Source organism: Anopheles bellator, chromosome 2 (assembly GCF_943735745.2).
Source record: "Anopheles bellator chromosome 2, idAnoBellAS_SP24_06.2, whole genome shotgun sequence".
In the NCBI taxonomy this organism is placed as follows: domain Eukaryota; kingdom Metazoa; phylum Arthropoda; class Insecta; order Diptera; family Culicidae; genus Anopheles; species Anopheles bellator.
Genome location: NC_071286.1, coordinates 13,486,032 through 13,504,231, shown reverse-complemented (window position 1 = coordinate 13,504,231; position 18,200 = coordinate 13,486,032). Strand labels below are relative to the sequence as shown.

The following is an 18,200-nucleotide window of genomic DNA, read 5'->3' as shown; positions in this document are numbered from 1 at the left end:
TCATTTCCCGCTGTCCGTCCTCCTCTTGTACCCTGCCATTTCGCAAAGATTACAATTTTCGCTCCAAACGCAACGCCATTGCGGGTGAGGATTTCGAAAATTGGAGAATAAAAATCAGGATTTCATTTCCTTCATAACGGTGCCTTGACAGGAATCGAAATGGGGGGCCCCTCCAGCCCTGTGGCACACCGCGACTTTTGTCACCCCATTTCCTGCGCTTAGCCTTAGGTCTCGGTCCCAGGCGTGTCCCACTAAAGACGGTTAGTTTATTGACCCAGACAACCAGCTTCCGCCTTTCCGGGTGTGGTTTTGTGGCACTCATCGCGGCGCATAAATTGGTGGCAGTCGAGGACGACGAGGGGCAAGTTAGGGGTGCGTTCGCCATCCTCAATCACGCCTGTCGATGGGACATCGCTCGCCCTCTGGCTGTGGGTAGTATCACTTCCGCACGGTTTTCATCCATTCATGTTGGGAAATTGTTTTTCCGATCCATTCATTCTCCCTTCCCAAATAATTATCTTCAAGCCAACGGGGCCAACGGGAACAACAGCAACAACCACCCCTTGTGTCCTTTCCGGCATATGTTACGTTCTCTGGCATCGAACCCCCGAGTTTATCTCATTTTTCAAAGACTCCCGAGACTCCCGACCAAACCGCAACTATTGACTGACGCCACCGACTGCTCTCCCTGTCACGGAGGAGGGACATGAGCCATGGAAGTTGCTTATCTGTCGCCAGCAAAAGAAGTTTTCACATCCACAACGCACACACTCGTAAAGGGGGCCACACACCCTTACGAGTGGATGAAAAATTCAGCTCGCATCTCGCTCTTGCGCTCGTTACACCGACGGAAGGACGAACGAGAGAACACACCCCTCAGGGGGAGAAAACTGTGGAAAGCGCCAAGGCGCTTTGGTTCATGGCACAATGAAAATAATGATTACCGAGGATAGAAGGAAAACAATCAATTTTATCACACCCACAACAAACGGCAGGCAGGCAGCAGCAAAAACGGAAGCAATATCCTTGGCTAGGATGGTCTACGGGCCTCTGCGGGACGTACTTGCGCGTGAAGGGGAGCCACCCGAGTCCCGAGCGCTCTCGCACCTTCTTTCCGGCTTCCGGCGTTTGATTGAATTAACGCAACGCAACCTCAGGTTCGCCGGTCCGCAGCCGATTTCAAGATTCCGATTTTATGACGTCGTGCGGGAGAACGGATCGATACATTACGCAGAAACAAATATGAATTGGGTGCCGCCTGGGGGGCTACAGAGAATAGATAGCTGGGACGCTAGACGCCGCCTTTGGATTTTGGAAAAAAGGCGGCGAAAAAGGCGATTTCCACGCGGTGGTGATGATGCGTGATGTTTCGATGCGCGTGCCCCGGATCCGGACGGTGGCTGTGAGGGAAGGACCACTGCACCCGGACGAGATAGGAAGAGAGAGAGAGAGAGTATTGTATTCGTAACATCTGCGCCCGTTTCTCATGAATATCAGTGATCGGGGACATGGCCACATATTTGGAAGGTGAAATGGAAATGGAACCTCTTGAACCTCCCAATGCCTTCCGTCTTTTGTTCATATTTCTCCGTATTGCTTCAGCTCTGCATTGGAAAGAATCTCTAGCGTTCTTGGAATGATGACAGTCTTTTTAAAGAACATGTTAGCAAATCTTTCAAATGTCGATTGACTTTAGATTGTTTCACCAGAACTGCGCTGATCGGGGTCTTAATTCAGCAACATCGCCCGTTCCAATTATAACGATCTAACGATTCTTCGTAGCGTTCGTCAATTTTATTTCAAACAAAAAAATTCGTTGAATTGATTTAATGATCGTTTTCAATGTTTGATGGCTGAGTTCTAAAAATACGTGCCCGGGGCTTTACCATGACAATTTAAGATGTCTCATGCTCCAGTAGTTTCGTTCCTTTTCCTGTCCGCAGTGGTTTCATAGTTGGTGTGGCATAATTTCAGGCGGCCTCGCAACTCATTTCTTGAGTTTGGACATTTTTTGGAAGGAAGACTAACAGTTCCTTCATTATTACTCACAACGTTGTTCTGTATCAGTTCTGCGGAACCTCAAAACACGCTTCGACATTCGTCTCAAGAATTGTTGTTATTGTAATTTGAAAGGGATTTTGATTATCTCTGATCATCTGAACAATCCATTTAACTATTTAACTTCAGCGATCGTGCTCTATAAGTTCTACCAAGACTGTTAGTTTCGATCATGGATCGTGCGAAAATAATTTTGGTCCTAATCCTTTAAATTCTTTTAATCGCTTTATGACCCAAGGCGCCTCGTTGTCCGGTGTGCTTCTTGATCAGTTTGCTGGTAGCTTTGATATGTTTATAACAATTTCTGACCATTTTCGGCAGCTTCACATCAGATTTTCGACTCACAGCCCACCGCTGATGCTGATCGAATTCGACAGAATTCCCTGCACCGAGCACCGGGCCATCAGCGGAAGCTAATCGTAAAGTAATTTTCAGCCACATAATCACGCTCGCAAAGTCCCACGGCCCTCGGCCGTGTCCACCAGAGTGACACCGAATGTTCATTTAATCCGTGTACCTTCCTTTTTAAATAACCATTAGACCGACGACGGGAGCGACGCGACGGCTTAGGGTAATTAAATGAAAGCAAAGTTAACGCAAAACACTTTTACATTGTGAGGCCGAGTGAAAGTGGCCGACTTTTCCACCGAGCAGGCCCGATCGGTCCCGACGGTCCCGGACGGGTGCCCACTTTCGGTCCCCGGTTGGCGGGCACCGAAATGTCGAAGAAGAAAAACCCTCCGGATAAGGCTTAAATTAAATTCTCCCTAATATTCATTATAACTCGATAAAATCGACCGAACGGCGGCGACAGCACCGAACCGAACCGCTTAGCAAACGGCCATCTAATTGGATCATTAAGATCGACATCATTTCTGCATTAAACGCCAAATCATTTTCGATTAGAACCGGCCCAACTAGCGATGCGCCCGGTGACGGGAAATTCCGATTTTTTTTTTTTGCGTAAGTTTCGCCAAAAACTTTGAGCACAAATTGATACCGGAACCGGAACTAGGTGCCTAGCCGCTGGGGCCGGGGCGAAATATTACTTTTCAATTAAAAACCACACCGACGAAGGGACGAAGGGAGTGGGTGGGCAAAAATCTCAGTTCCACCCGGCTCCACCGGGGTCACTGTAATTGAAATACCTCCCACCAGACGCCGGCCAGCAGTCGTTTACTTTTCACGTTGTTACTTTGCTCTCTTTCTTTTTCTCGCTTCATTCCCTTTCAACTTCAACTCCAGCATGCTCCATTTGTGCCGCGGGTACACTTCCGTCCTCGCTGCACCGCTCTTCACTATCCCTTCGCTTCGCCTGTTCCCCATAATTGAATAATATCGAAGGGCCATCGTTGGTTCGTTCGAATTTTCCACCCGAGGCTATCGCGGCCGTACGAGGCGCGGCCGAGAACGAGTTCCTAAATTTAATCTTCCCACGAACGGCCACGGCACGTGGGTGGCTGTGGGTGGTGGGTGGGTGGGCCGCATAAAACCCCATTTAATCGGCGATAAGCAGCGATGCGAAACGGGGCGATGTTTTATGCAGTACAAGGCGCGACACGGACGCACCGTGCCACAATCGTTTACTTTATGGCTCCTGGCTGCCTGAAACGGGAATGGAAATGGCCCAAAATCCTCTTTCGGCTGGGTGGAAAATAGAAAAACTCCTCGAGAGAGAGAGACTGAGGTGCTCTGCTTCTGATTGCGCGTAGAAAAGCCAAACCGTCGTCGTCGGTTGAGCGCATTATCGGCGCATTAGCGTAATGCGCCGCTCGCCAGTCTCCCACGGCCCACCTTGGCCACCAAATCTAAGTACGCAATCAGGACGCTCGGGAAGCGGCCCACCGCCTTATCGGTTCGCGGATCGGCCACCCCGATGGCTGATCGCTGATAGCCGACGGCCCATCGAGAGCCACGGCGTTATGTTGCCATTCCCACCAGCACTACGCAGTGGCCATCACCGCGTTTCTTCTGCTTCTTTCACCGCCCGTTACAGTTGCTCCCGTGTGCCGCCCGGGGCTGGTGACCACCTACAACATCGGGCGGAACGAGCTGGCCAAGATCGTGTGCGAGCTGGAGGCGAACCCGACGAACGTCACGTTCAGCTGGAAGTACAACACGTCCGTCGCGGAGACCCTGGACATTCCGGCCTCGGAGGTGCTCAGCGACCGCACGAAGAGCGTGGCCCACTTCAAGCCCGTCACGGAGAAGGTAAGCTGGCCGTCACGTGATTCTAATGCTTTTTTCAGCGCTTTTCAGCCAACTCGAGGGCCTGTTCACTCATTATAAGCGAACTGCTCTGCCCGGCTGCCATCCGGCGCCTCCGGGGAGCGAAGTTTAAAACCTGGCAATTACCCACCCGGAAAGGAAGTCCGCAATGAAGTCGGGAAGTCTGTGAAATGAAGTTGGCAAATGTGTTGGGGCGCATAGGGCCTTCACACGGCACGCCATAAAGCAGGTCTCGGGTGGGTGATTCCCGTTTCTTAACCTTGTAGGCGGGCGCATCGGCCATTTGGGGGCCGGAACACGGGCTACACCTTGTAGACATGACATTCTACTTTCGCGCCGCACCGAAACCTGAGGGCTGAACAAAACGGTCAAACTCTCGAAGGATTTGCAGCAGCGCAGAATGCCGAGCTTGTTGAAGTTCACCCGCCGAAAGACAGCGGCCATTCCAAGGGCAGCTCCAAGAAAAGTGTGCCGCTACACGGCGAAACAACCGACCGACACCTATTATGTTTTCAATTATCATAATTCCTTGTTTACACCGCCGATCCGGCCTGAGAGGGACGCTACGCTTCAAGGATAAACCGACTGAACACTAGCTAGCCGACTCGTCGCTAAAAGGGCTCCGCTCCGAAGGGTTATCGCCGTGATGCCCGCGAGTCTTGCGGAACGCCATTCCGTGTTGATCCTGTTCGAGGAGCAACCGAAAGACAGAAAGAAATCCTCCAAATCTTTCAACGACTTCAACGGATGGGTTCCCAAGAAGAAGAAAAAAAACAACCGGAACCGGCAAACCGAAAGACGAAAGTCAACGAGGAGCTTTTGATGACAGCCGCAAAAGTTTGTCGCAACAGGATTATCGCACAAATGGTGAAGATTGACGTCATGGGTGGCGGGTGGCAGTGGCGGCGGTCCCGCCTTCCGATCCTTCTGGGAAACGGGGTGGTGGCCAGGGACTTACTTTGGTCACCCTCGGCTGACCGAATTCCTTATCGGCCGTTCCCGGGGCGCGGTTCCGGAAACTTTCTTCCCCGGGGCGACTTTCTTCAATTCCAAAAGCGCGCGGGCAGAAAACAAAAAAAAAATGGCCACGGCAAATCCGGAACCAGCGTCAAGTCCACCGTAATTATCAGGGCCTTTCCACCCGACGCGCGCCCGACAACCCTACTTTTTGTCAACTCTCGCTCCACGCGGCTTAAAAGTTCGTTTCCGGGACGGACCGGGCCGAACCGAACCGTTCCTTATCCGCCACTATCCTTTCGATCCTTTTGCGAGCCGCTCTGTGCTATCTGTGCTAGCCCGTGGAGGACTCCTTTTTTCCCGCCATCATTACACGCAGAGAGAGAGAGAGAGAGAGAGAGAGCGAGAGAAGGGCAAAAAAGTGTGTGGCGAGCGAATAAAAGGATCTCCCGGTCCGGTCGGATTGGGTTATCTGCGCGAAACTTTCGACCTCACTCGCTCTCCACCGAGGGCTCCGTAACTCGTCGCCACGACAAACCGACACGACATTCGCGGCAGATAAAAGGCCGGCCTAAATGTTCATAATTTATTCATTAATATTTCAACATCCTAACCTCTGATGGATTGGGCCGACCCGGCAGCATTCCATTGGGCGCGCGACACTGATTTTCGGGGCCCGGGTACGGCGGTGGCTAAAAACGTGACCACAACTATTTGTGGACCTCCACCCCATTTCGACCGTGACTTTCGTGGAGTGGATTGAAGATTAAACGCAGGCACCGGACGCCGTTGAACTTTGAACTTCGTAACCTAATCGGGCGAAGGTTGTGTAATGCGCGCTGAGCCACGGTTCGCCGAAACACTTTTCCGGCCGAAAAATGTCCCACAAATATTTTCCAGAGGCAGAGGCAGAGAGAGAGAGGGTAAATTTTCCACAATGATAATGGGTGGCGGCCAACCTAAACTCCATCAACTTGATCGACACCGTTAAAGAAGGTCGAACCTTCACTCGACAATTTTCATTACGGGACCGAATCTTTCATTAGTCAAGCGAAAACCAAACTTTGAGCCACAAAAGTCAATAACGTGGCACAGTGCGGTATGTGTGTGTGGTCAAGTTCCTTATCCGGAAAAAGCTCACTCTTCGCCATCGCCCGCCCCGGTCGGTAGGAGAAGATAATTTATCAGCCAAATGACAATTTCGGTCATACGTCTTCATCAACCGCGAAGCAACTGCAAATGATGTCCGCCGCCCGGCGCCCGGGGCCCGAGCGTCTGCTCCGACGTCTGCTTTCTGTCAATCACGTCAAAGCCCTTCATTTTTCATCATCCTCGTCGTTGATCTCCAATTTCGAGCCTCAGCCAGCACACAGCCGAAGAAGCAGAAGGGAGAGGCTTCCAATTGTGAGCCATCGCACCTCATCCGGTGCTGCTTCGCCGATGTCGCAGATCTCCGATTTCGCTCAGCTCAGCCGGAGGGAGTGGCCAGAAAAAAAATCTAAATATCTGTGCTGGTCTCTGTTGGGGAAAATTGTGCTGGGAAATGGGTGTTTTCCCTCGCAGGCATTTGATGGTGTCTCGCAGGCGGAATCGATCGATTGGTCGGCGTCGGCCTAGATTCCTAGGCACACAGAACACATTCCGTAGCATAAGATCCTGGTTTTCTCTGTCTCTTTCCCACACAGGACTACGGTACGCTGCTGTGCTGGGGTCGGAACGAAATCGGCGCCCAGACGGAGCCCTGTCTGTTCAACCTGATACCGGCAGGTGAGTTCGGAGTGACAGTTTTTCAAACAAATGTCATGTTTAGTGTATTTTCTTTTACAATTTTTCTATTTGATAAGATTTCATCATTTTAGTTAACAGTATTGGGGTCATATTATTTTAATATACTTTCAAATGAGACGTAGGTCGTTGTTGTTGTGCTTTTGCCATTAGGAACCCACATTCTGGCTCTTCCAGCTCCAAATGTCGCCTGATAGCGAGATGGCAGATTTATGTCTTCACCTCCGGCGTCGGAATTGGGTCGTGGCCCAATTTACCAATCATTCGCCTCGTTAGCATAGCCACGGGGCCCGTGGCTTCACGATTATTAATTTCAATTTTCTCCCTCCTTTCAACAACTCTCGCCCTCTCTCTCTCTCTCTCTCTCTCGCTCAGGAAAACCGGACCCCCTGTCGAACTGCTCCATCCTGAACCAAACGTTCGACATGCTGCAGATCGAGTGCCTCGAGGGCTTCGATGGCGGGCTGCCGCAAGACTTCCTGGTGGAGCTGTACGTGATCGGCAACCGGCAGCTAATGGCTTCGATTAAATCAAAGTGAGTAGCAACAGCCGCGGCATTCCTCGGCCCGCTCCGGACGGCGCCACCGGAGTAATGTCATCACGCAGACCCGTCGGGGTCGTATTTAAAAACTCAGTGGAGGCGCCTGGTGGCCGGTTCGATACGCGGTGACGGCGGCGACGGCGGCGGCGCAAAAGGCGCATTCAATTTTTCACCATTCCGTCGCCGCCGCCGCCGCACCATTAGCCCGGAAATGATGAAAGATCCTCCGCAACCGCAGGGCGGCGCTCGGCACGGCGGCGAACTAGCGCCCATTGTGTGCCATTGTGGCTCTCCCGCCAACAGAATGGACCAATTAAAATTAATTGGTGCCACTGGCAAATCCAACGGTGGCACCACCAAGAACGCTTCAGAAGCGTAACAAGAACCAGACCCCAGCCCAGGCTCCAGGCGGGTCTCAGTGAAACGCGAGCAGGACCTCTCGCGGGTTGCGCGAAAGTGAGGCAATTAAAAATTATTAGCATCGATTTGGGATTAGCATTACGCTTCCGATAATGCCCCCATCGCTTCCGGTGGCAGCATCCGGCCAGAAGAGGGCTCCGGGAGAGGGGAACATTTATTTATCATCAGAAGCGAATGCGGAGACAGATAGAAGAGAATCGGCGGATCCATGCCGTACGGTGTCGTACAATCGGAAGACCTGACTCCTGTCTCTCGTTATTGAATGCCGGATGCCAACTGTCGTTATTATTCGATGGAAATTTCAATGATTTCCAGGAAAAGCTAGTTGCTAGAATGCTATTTCGGTAGAATGGTAAAGAATATTTTATTCAAAGCGGTGGTCATTGCTTTCTTTACAATGTTCGTGCCGTGCAGCGTATACGCCTCGCCAGGCTCCTATGGGCTGGTCATGTCATGCCGATGACGAACGACGAATCAAACCGCAAAGTTTTCTTAGTCAGTCCGCTAGGATAGAGACGAATCTTTTATTCCGCCCGATCCTTTACCTCATTCTCTATGCATTTTTCAAGGAAAGGATTGCTTTCTAAAGGGTCTTGACCGTATCTGCTGTAAGTACAAACAGATGCATTTGTCTAGTCGGTCAGTGACCACCGTTTATGTTTTCCCTATGACATCATCTTGACGAATGTTGCTGTCGGAGTGTTGTCGTAGAAAATAATTAACGCAGACCTTGATCGCTGCATTTGATCGAGAATGAATACTTTATGTCCGAGTCTTTTATACCCTGAACGATCTTAGACCACTAATTCATGTTTAAATATTAGTTATCGATTCAAACATTAATCTGGATCATCTGCGTTTGCATTATCAAGGCCATCAACAAATGTAACGTAAGGAAGATCCAATTCTAGACCTTTAGATATTTTCAAATGTTTGCCAAATTCGAGTTGAAATCCATTAGCGTTTGAACTAATGGCTAAAACAACGTTTTAAAATCGGCTTTTGGTAGTAAATCCGCTTAAAGCTCAAAACCAAACCCATTACTCAAAACTCGTAGTCAATTTCGGCATGCGGAACGCGCTACACAAAATACTTTCGACGCGTCGAACTATTTAAAGCGGATTTCAAGTTTCAAGAACGACGGGCAAGTGAAGCCCAATTCGGGGCGCTAGGCGTGAATTTTTCACCAAAGTCGCCCATCGTTTCAATTCCCATCACTCTCGCGCCCGCCCGAGATGCCAACTGCTCCGGGTAATGCGGGCCACAGGCCGAACTTATTTTACGGTGAAGGAGTTAATTAAAAAGTTAAACATTCCCAGCGATGGGCGGCAAGGAGTGTAAGACGCGGGCCACCCCGTTCGTCCTTACGAAAGAATACGATATTTTCTCCCGCCCAGCCATAAGAAACTGGAAAACAAGGCAATTCGCCAGCGAGGCTCCACTTTCCGCGCTCGGACTCTGGGTCTTGGGCAAACGCAAATAAGTCCTGCAAGGAGGAAGTAAACACTTCTGCCCCACAACAAAATCGCCGTCGGGGGAAACGACGACAACGCAAAGTGCACCAAAGCTAATTACCCTAGAAGTTGGCCATTTGCAGGCCACCGGGGACTTCTTTCGCAAGTTGGTCACTCTGGTCGTTCCAGTCGCAAGGGCTGCTCGAAGAGAGAGTGAGAGAAAATAAAATTCGCCATTTAACGTTCGATACGATCGAGTGCTGATTTTACATTACAACTTCCTTCTCCCAACACCAGTCCCAGTGAGAGATGCAATTCATGCAATCAGCTTCCGACCGAATTAGCTGCCCCGACCGGCAAGGTGTTAATTGACGGTGCAATTATCCGGCTCTGTGCTTCTGTGGCGTTGTCAGCGATCGAGAGGCGCCAATTAGTGAACGCCAACGCCTGAGACGACTTTAAATAGTTCGAGCGAAAAACAAACTTCCCCTGACCACTGCTCCGTCTCGGGAGCGTCGAATGCTTAATTTGTTGACCGGAACTCTCTCTCTCTCTCTCTCTCTCTCTCTCTCTCCATTGCTTCCGCAGATCACCCGCGTTCGAGCTGAAGGGTTTGGAGCCGGGCGTCGGATACAACATAATACTCACTGCCAAAAACTCCAAAGGGTCCAGCGATCCGACGTACCTGCAGGCGTTCACGCTGAAGAACCCCGAGAAGCAAACCGGTTCGTGGCATTTATTTCGTGGAGCGATCCTGTGGGGCCGTAAACTGATCTGCTCTTCTTATTTCAGATCTGTCGCTTGTCTACGCGCCGGCCCTGCTACAGATCAAACCGTTCATCGGGACGCTGCTCGGCGTGGTGGCGGCCATCATCTCGATCGCGTCCATCATCGTGTGCGTGACGAGGCTCCGTGGGTCGGCCGGGCGAGACCGGGACTGCGGAAGCAACATGTCGACGAACGATGCGTCTGGCATCAGCCAGTCCATCCCGGATGCCGATCTGGCCCGGGAGCAGTGCAACGGGAGCATCGACAGCATCGAGAAGAACCCGGACATCATCCCGCAAGGTAAGCGGTGGTACCCCCCCCCCCCCCCCCCCTCGGCCCTGCGGCCCCAGGCGCCCTCGCCATAAGTTTCAGTCTCGTTCACTTCGCAGCGAAATTGGCGCGTCTACCGGAAGAAGACGAGAAGGCGTTCGAGTGGCTCAACAGTGCCGCCCACCCGAGGCTGTACGCAACGGCGGCCATGGCCGAGCAGCAGAGCGGGTCCTTGCTTGGCCCACCCCCTCCCAGCACGGCGCAGGCCACCTACGACACCCGGGCGTTCTATGCGCTGGCCCGGGATATGCAGCAACAGCAGCAGCAGCAGCAGCAGCAGCAGAACTGCATGCAGCAGACCGTCTACCCGGTGACCAGCTCCGACGGCCAGAGCTACATCCCGGTGCACAGCGCCATCATTCCGACGCCCATCATTGGCGGCTACGGGGCCGACGGCCACAAGGTACCTCCGAATCGATTAAACATACTTTCAATCAGCTTGATTAACTTTTCCACGCACCCCAAACCTGGATGGTCTCGATTGCGATTCCGATTGCAGCACGACCTGACGTATGCGGACTTGTCGTCGATGGGCGGTGGCGGTGGTGGGGTCGTCGGTGTCGGTGGGGCAGGCCTCGGGATGCCGAAGCTAAGTTCGGGCCAGCCGCAGATGTACGTCAGTGCCACGCTCGGCCGGCCGCGGCAATCCGACATTAAGCGCTCCGAGCCGACGATCTACGCGCAGGTGAGTTGGCCACCAAACGTAGCACACGGTACTCGTGGGTTCTATGGGTGATTTTTAACTTACGACGACGACTTTAACTTCATGATGGGCCCCATCATGAGGTGGGTCCGAGAGTCCGAGATCGGCAAAAACTTTATGCATGATCTGCTAGACCTGGGTACTCCTGTTTGTGGGTCAAAATCAGTTACAACCAAACGGGTGGACACCTCAACACATGCTTTCTGGGCTTAACAACTTTGCTTTTTAACCATATACACTGGGTTGTTCAGTAAGTTTTGCGGTTCGATAACAGAGGGCGCTGCTACGAGTCCAATTTATTTTTGTTATTTTGATACACTCTTCGTATGAACATGTATAAAATTTCATTTCAATCGGTCACTTAATTCATTTTTTACAAGGCATTTGGTGTCGACGTGTCGCAGTATTTTTACAATGGAAAAAATCAAGTATCGTGCAGTGATGGAATTTTTATTTTTGGAAGGTTTTAAGGCCAAGCAAATTTATGAACGACTGTTGAAAGTATATAAAGAATTTTCGCCTTCAATTAATATAGTAAAAAGCTGAGTTGCTAAATTTAAACGTGGTCGTACAAGCCTTTTCCCCTGGAGACTTCCATCTGTATGCAGATCTAAACAAAATCATGCTTGGAAAGCGTATTTTAAAGCCCTTCGTGGTTCTCACTTCAGAGGGATGGAATTCATAAATAGGAATCAGTTTAGAACAAGTGTATTTATGTTCACGAAGTGTAAACATTGTATTTCAAATCATAAAATTGTACTTTTCCTATCGAACCACAAAACTTATTGAACGGCCTGGTGTAAGATAAAATGCTCTCTGCACAGCTTTTTATCGTAAATAGACAATTGTCTGAAAGAATCGTTTTCCCCATCATCTTTCGCGCTGAATGATACTCGATAATGGTTTGAAGGACGCAGAATTTATAGCTACAAAGGGCAGCTCTGGTGAGGGCAGCTAAGGACCCCCGCATTGTGGACTGCTTGAGGAACGACTTTTCCCATCTTCGACTCCTATCCATCGATTCCGCCTTCTCGAACGTCCCGGGAGACGTCTGAACACGATATCGATGGCCCGGGTCGTAGCGGTCGACCTGTTCCCCAGGCGCATCCTCTTTCCCGAGGACCGAGTGGATCGTTTCACAACTGATTGGACAAATTTCTCATTAGCGAGTAAACAATGGCGGCACCCGGAAATAGCGTCATCGTGGACACGGCTCGGGTCCCAGTACATCCACCAGACCTCCACGGCTCGTGCAGGTCCCAGGGCCAAACTAGACCGAGATTCCCTCGGACCGGATTTGAGCGGAATGGCGCGAAGCGCTTACTAGCCGGAAGCGTGTCTGACAAATTCAAATCATAACTTTCGGAACGCCACGAGCAGCACCAGCGGCTCCCGAGAGGGTCCTGGCACGAAACCGCAAAGGACACGGCGTGCGCGAGCACCCCGGGGGAGGCGGACTCGTCCCGTGAACCGAAGCCTTGAACAGTTCACATACTTTGCATAACTTGCACCCGGTAGCCACCGGGCGTCCGGATGATCCGGATGCGAGCGAGCATAAATTCAACCGCACTGTCCACATTATTATTTTGTCCCACGGTGGGGCCGCTCGAGCGCTGCTATGCACTTTGTTATGCCGAGCGAGAGGGCACACACCGGGAGGGCACCAGCGCGGCACGTCCTGCTTCCCCGCCCTGGTGAGCCCATTTTCGGAACACACCGAACGGCTGATGGACTGCCCCGTCGGTTGTCGCCGGTGTCGATTGGTGTCCCCCGGGGGGCACTTCCGGCGTTTCCGGACCGCCCGGGCACTAAAAATGTAACCTTAAACAGCGGTGTGTGTGCGTGCCGTGGAATCCGGTGTGTCCGCGCAAAGTCGGCAAAGTTTTAATGAAATATTTAAAATTTCATCAACAGTCGCCCAGCTCGCTGACGGACGAAACCAACGGGTCGACCCCGCGATTCGGCAGGTGGCCTTTCCGGCAAAGGTGACGTTGGGCCGTGTGGCCAGTGTCGTCCAACAATTCCTGCGGCCAGTGACGCAGGAACTCTTCGAACTAATATTGCACAGAAGCAATTTATGTCCTGTGCAACGCAACGCGGACATCGATCGGGGAAAGATTGACGTCAACGGTTGGGTTTTAGACGATGGCCAACAGGCTCAAACCGGTGCCACTGGTCAAACGATTGGGTGCATTTAGTGAACGCACAGCTGGGGTCCTGGTAAATCATAGAATTGTCGCTCGATCATGTTGTTGGTGGGCATGGCCCATGGTGTCCATTGCCCGGGAACGATCTAAATTGAGGCATGAAAACAAACACCAAATCGACAGCTGTGCTTCGAATGAAGACTCAATGGAGATTACTGACTCATTACTGATTGACTAAAATATTGGGTTTATGTGGAAAGTCCATTTAACAGGTCAAACGCTATGAAATTGGCTCTAGCTGTCAACTTGGTCCTCCTCAATATGTTTTTTTTGACAATACTGCCTTGTTTCGACATCAGACAAATAATTGCAGGTCGAAAAAAATATATTTAGTTTCTAACTTATTTTTTAAAGAGGTCATGTAAACGTTTAAGCCTGAAAATAACGTTTTGCGAGGATCATTGCTTTTCTGCTAGCTGCTAAAGAAACCTGCTACCGAATTGCATCAAATACTTTCTAAACTTCTTTTTAGAAGATCGCAGTGCTTTAAGCGATTTTGAAAGGTGTCAAAATGGCGACTTTGTCTTCAGAAACAGATAGCGCCGGAGGACTCAGAAAAAGCGGACTAGTCGAATGTGTTCCAATACGCCATATCCCTACGTTTAAACGCCCTGGAAGAGAAGATTGGAAAATGGGAAGCAAATGAACTGAACGAAAGACAGAAGGAAAACCGAAATAACAAATGTGAAATTCTGCTCGTCAGATGCAAAAGGAATTTATTTCTCCATCAGATGGAGGATGGATTGGATGGATTGAGAAAGGAAAGTGGATTCATTTTGAGAATCCCAAAAAAGTAAAAAACAAGGGTCAGTTCGGAGAAACCAACTACTTCGACTGCAAAACCGGATCGTTTCGGTAACAGGGCAAAGCTGTGTGTCTGATAGAACCAGAAAGGTGTGGTGCATCACAAGCTCCTAAAACTTGGTGAAACACTTAATACAGATCCCTACCGACAACCAAAGATCAATTTGAACCATACATTGATCCAAAAACGACCACAAAAAAGTGGAAGCTGCTAACAATTTCGTAAGAAAAACATTGATACTCGGACTAAAACTATCGTAGGAAATTATTAAACTAAGTGAAAAAGGTGAATAAAAGTGGTCAATTTAGACAACAACGGAGACATTTCGGGGACATTTTACGGTTGAGTTGATAGACTACCTGGATTCGCTAATATTTGCCTCTTTAAGTCTCAAATAATGCTACGTAACTAGTTCCAGGGTTAATTGTAGTGTTTTATCAACGCTAAGCATAACAGGGGCCATCGATGGATTCCTGAGCATCCTGAGACCATCTTTTTGTAGTTGAGATTGTGAAGCCAGATAATAACCCTGCAATATTGGCTCCAACGGAAGTAAAAGTCCTCAGTTCGAGTAAAGAGTCCTCAGCTTCAGTCATTCGACCGGACATTATTCACAACTTCCACGGAGATGAACTTACGATCAAAGTAAAATCTAGTTGCGCTAAATTGATAACAGTCTATCAGCTTTTGAGCGATTTCCTTTATCAACGCCCTAACACAGCACAGCGTTGCTGCTCGCAGTTCAGTCGCTTCTCGGCGCTCTCGCTTCTAATGATTAGTTCGCTGCAGTAACCGAAGCGCTCTAATCAAACAATTACAGCAACCAAATCGCCTCGAAAGTCGCTCGAAAAACTAACAATTTATTAACTCTCGGCTGAGGTGTGCCCGGGTCCTGTCCTCGTGGGCCAACCGTTTGCTGTGGGCCAAATTGAACACCGCACAACTTGCCCTCTGCCAGTCAGAGTCCGCCATTTGCCCGCCTGCTGCAGCTCAAACTGATATTTTATGCAGCGTAGCGGAAAACTGTAACCAACCTGGGTGGGATTAGGTTGCGATTTGTAGCGCGAATACGTGGAATTCGAACTCCCCGCTCCCCGCTGCCTCCGTGCCAGCGCCTGCGGAACCCGTTAATCTTTTGGGTAAAAAGTATACGCTCAACACACTCCCGGTCGAGCTGCGCAAATGTTGCCCCGCAGCCGATTAAATGCAATATTAATGACCCAACGACGGCACACACGTGCGCCTGTTGTGTGAGTGTTTTACAGCATTATTTGTGCACCACGCACCAGAGAACAATAGGATTATTCACAGCCCGAAGGGATGTGTTCGGGTTGCGAATAATCGCGGACCGGCCGGGCGACGGTGAAATAATCTTTCCACGCTTTCCGTTCCGTTCGTTTCTTTTTCACGCCACGCCGGGATCGGAAAAATCACCATAAACCACGCGGGGACAGATCGATCTGGCCCACCACCCGTCGGTGCACTCGACCAACCTCGTCTACACGAACGCGCCCCGGCCCGCGATTCCGATTTCACACGCCACCGGGCTCCCGGTGAGCACCGGCCACCTCCTGCAGCAGCAGCAGCAGCAACCTTCGTCTCTCCAGTCGCCCCTGCAGCGGACCGACTCCTCCGGGCAGTCCTCGCTGACGGAACGGTACCCGCCGCCGCCACTGTTCGGGGGATCGCTTCCGGTCAGCAATCAGCAGCACGAACCGGTAAGTACTCTGGGTGTGCGCTCCTTTCGGTGTGTATGCATTTTCCGGGGACCACTTTTTGGGTGTAAGTAAACGAACGTGCCGGAAGGAGAGAACCCTGTGCTTTCTTGAGCATTGTTTGAATGTTGATTGAGTTGAGCTTAGTTTACTTTTTTTTATTGCTTTCTTTTTTCACTTATTTGACATTTATTTATTTACTGATTTGTGTAGAGTTAATTAGACTTAGACAAAGGGTCAAGCGAAAAGGTTTAAAGGTAGATACAAAGTGTTTACAATAAAGACAGAAAACATAACCCATCATGAGAGTAATAAACGTAAACGTAAAACATAAAACTAAAATAACGCAAAACTAAAACAAAAGTGCTCATGAAAAAGAGAAGGAATAAACAACGTCCTAGCAATATTGGATAGTGGGTCAAGACTAGAGAAAGATTGACTCGATCAGACATTAAACCCAGACATAAGATGCCTTCTTATAAACAGCTCAAGTTAATCGAGAATATTTTATCCAATTTAACGCTGAAAGCTTATTGTTTAATGCTTTAATAGATTGTTTGATAGTTTTAGTTCATTTAAAATTCGATTATAATAATTGAACGATACGACGTTTAGTGGCTTTTTGCTTTATTTCTGTAATAATGTCCTTGCGTCCTGATCTCTCCGCCGATTGATTGATCGGTTGGAGTGACTTTTCCATTTCACTTCTTCGGAAGGATTGGGCGATCCCGTACCTCGGTAAATGAGATTGAAACTCGCAGCAAGCAGCCCGGGGTTTGGAGGGCGCCTGATGCTGCCCACTGAAGCCACCAAACAAATACCAGACGGTCTACGTGAGGATGATTTATGTGTGCCCATCGTCGGAAGACGCGGCGCGGTCACGATGGGCAGCCTTCTGTTTGCTTTCCATTTAAGTTGTCGGCCGATGATGGAACAGAGCTGCTTACTGCGCTGGGGGGGGGGGATGGTTTTTGCGTGGATCGGGCGAGACGCTGTCTCTGTTTTGCCGTCCCCTAGTGCTTGACTCTCCGGCAGACGGGTCAATGAAACGGCATCGAGAAATTTGCCCTATATTCGGTAAAGAAAGCATTCGGCGTTAGAAGTTTTTCAGTTAAGCCGTATGACGTAATGAGACTAAGCTAAGAAAGCTGTTTGTCGATTAATGCGTTAGCAACTAATTTGGTAGCTTTTGGCTGGGGTCGAACTCAAAATGGTCGCCAATGCATTAATGGTGATTATCGCTGAGGAAAGCATTTCGAAAGGCGAAGATTTCTCAAACAGCATAACAGCATCGAAATCATGCTTGTCAGAACTTCGAGAGATCTTGGCTCAATTTTAGACAAATTACCGGCTTCTTTGAGGATTCATGCCCTGCTCTTTTAGGTGACTTCACTGAGTTTTTATCTAACACTTGTTGCTGTTAAGATTTTGCTCGTTTCGTTTTTGTTTCAGCATATTCCGTTTTCATTATTAAACTTTATTCGTTTTCGTTTTCTTTTTATTTCATTTTTCTTTCTTTCACTCAGTTCCTTTCGATTCCGCCTCCACCGCCATCGCCACCACCTCCCCCACCGTTACCGCCACCAAAACCGACGACAGCAAGAAAATTCGGCGCCCCGGTGGTAACCGTGTTCCCGTTGGCTCTGGCTTCACTTACTCTCTCTCATGCTAAATCCCTTATTTCTGTCTGTCCACAGCCCAGCTTGTTACAGACGGTGCCGGAGATGGGAGTCCGCGACGCTCAGGATTCGCTGCCCTCGGCGGGTGGGCTACCGACGATCGGCGAGGGTCGGTTGCTGAACCACGCGACACGCTTCTGATAGGAAGTGCGCCAACTTCACGAAACGACCGCACTCTAAGGACCGCACCGCGGCCGGAAGTTGCCGCACCGATCCGCATGAGTTTGTGTTGGCGTGTAAGATGCTCCTCAGTTTCTCAGCTGGTGACCGTTGTGACGACACATTTATGTTTATGATCAGTTCGTAAGGGATGCCTAGTCTATTGAAACACAATTAACACGAAAAGGTCCGACACAATCCGACAAACAGCAAAACCATTTTCACAACAATAATCGGGAGGTGAGGTGTACATAGGGACGACAAAGAAAACGACAATTCAATCGGTGCAGTACCGGTTCCGGTGCGAGAGCAGCCACTTTTCTACCGAACCCAAGCAAAGCCCAATAACCCAATTTCCTTCTAGAACACGGAACTTGATTAACCCATCCT

The 18,200-nt window shown here is 49.9% G+C and overlaps 1 protein-coding gene across 1 annotated transcript in view; it reads left to right on the top strand.

Moving 5' to 3' along the window:
• Positions 1-17,792, top strand: part of LOC131207019 (uncharacterized) — a 128,337-nt gene extending 110,545 nt beyond the window's left edge. Inside the window, exons 10-19 of the mRNA XM_058199627.1 lie at positions 4,055-4,269; positions 6,930-7,011; positions 7,405-7,564; positions 10,033-10,169; positions 10,237-10,512; positions 10,602-10,945; positions 11,042-11,227; positions 15,712-15,975; positions 17,499-17,594; positions 17,670-17,792. Coding sequence (XP_058055610.1) covers positions 4,055-4,269; positions 6,930-7,011; positions 7,405-7,564; positions 10,033-10,169; positions 10,237-10,512; positions 10,602-10,945; positions 11,042-11,227; positions 15,712-15,975; positions 17,499-17,594; positions 17,670-17,792 — 1,883 coding nt within the window. The remainder of the gene's footprint in view (positions 1-4,054; positions 4,270-6,929; positions 7,012-7,404; positions 7,565-10,032; positions 10,170-10,236; positions 10,513-10,601; positions 10,946-11,041; positions 11,228-15,711; positions 15,976-17,498; positions 17,595-17,669) is intronic.
• Positions 17,793-18,200: the final 408 nt, after the last annotated feature.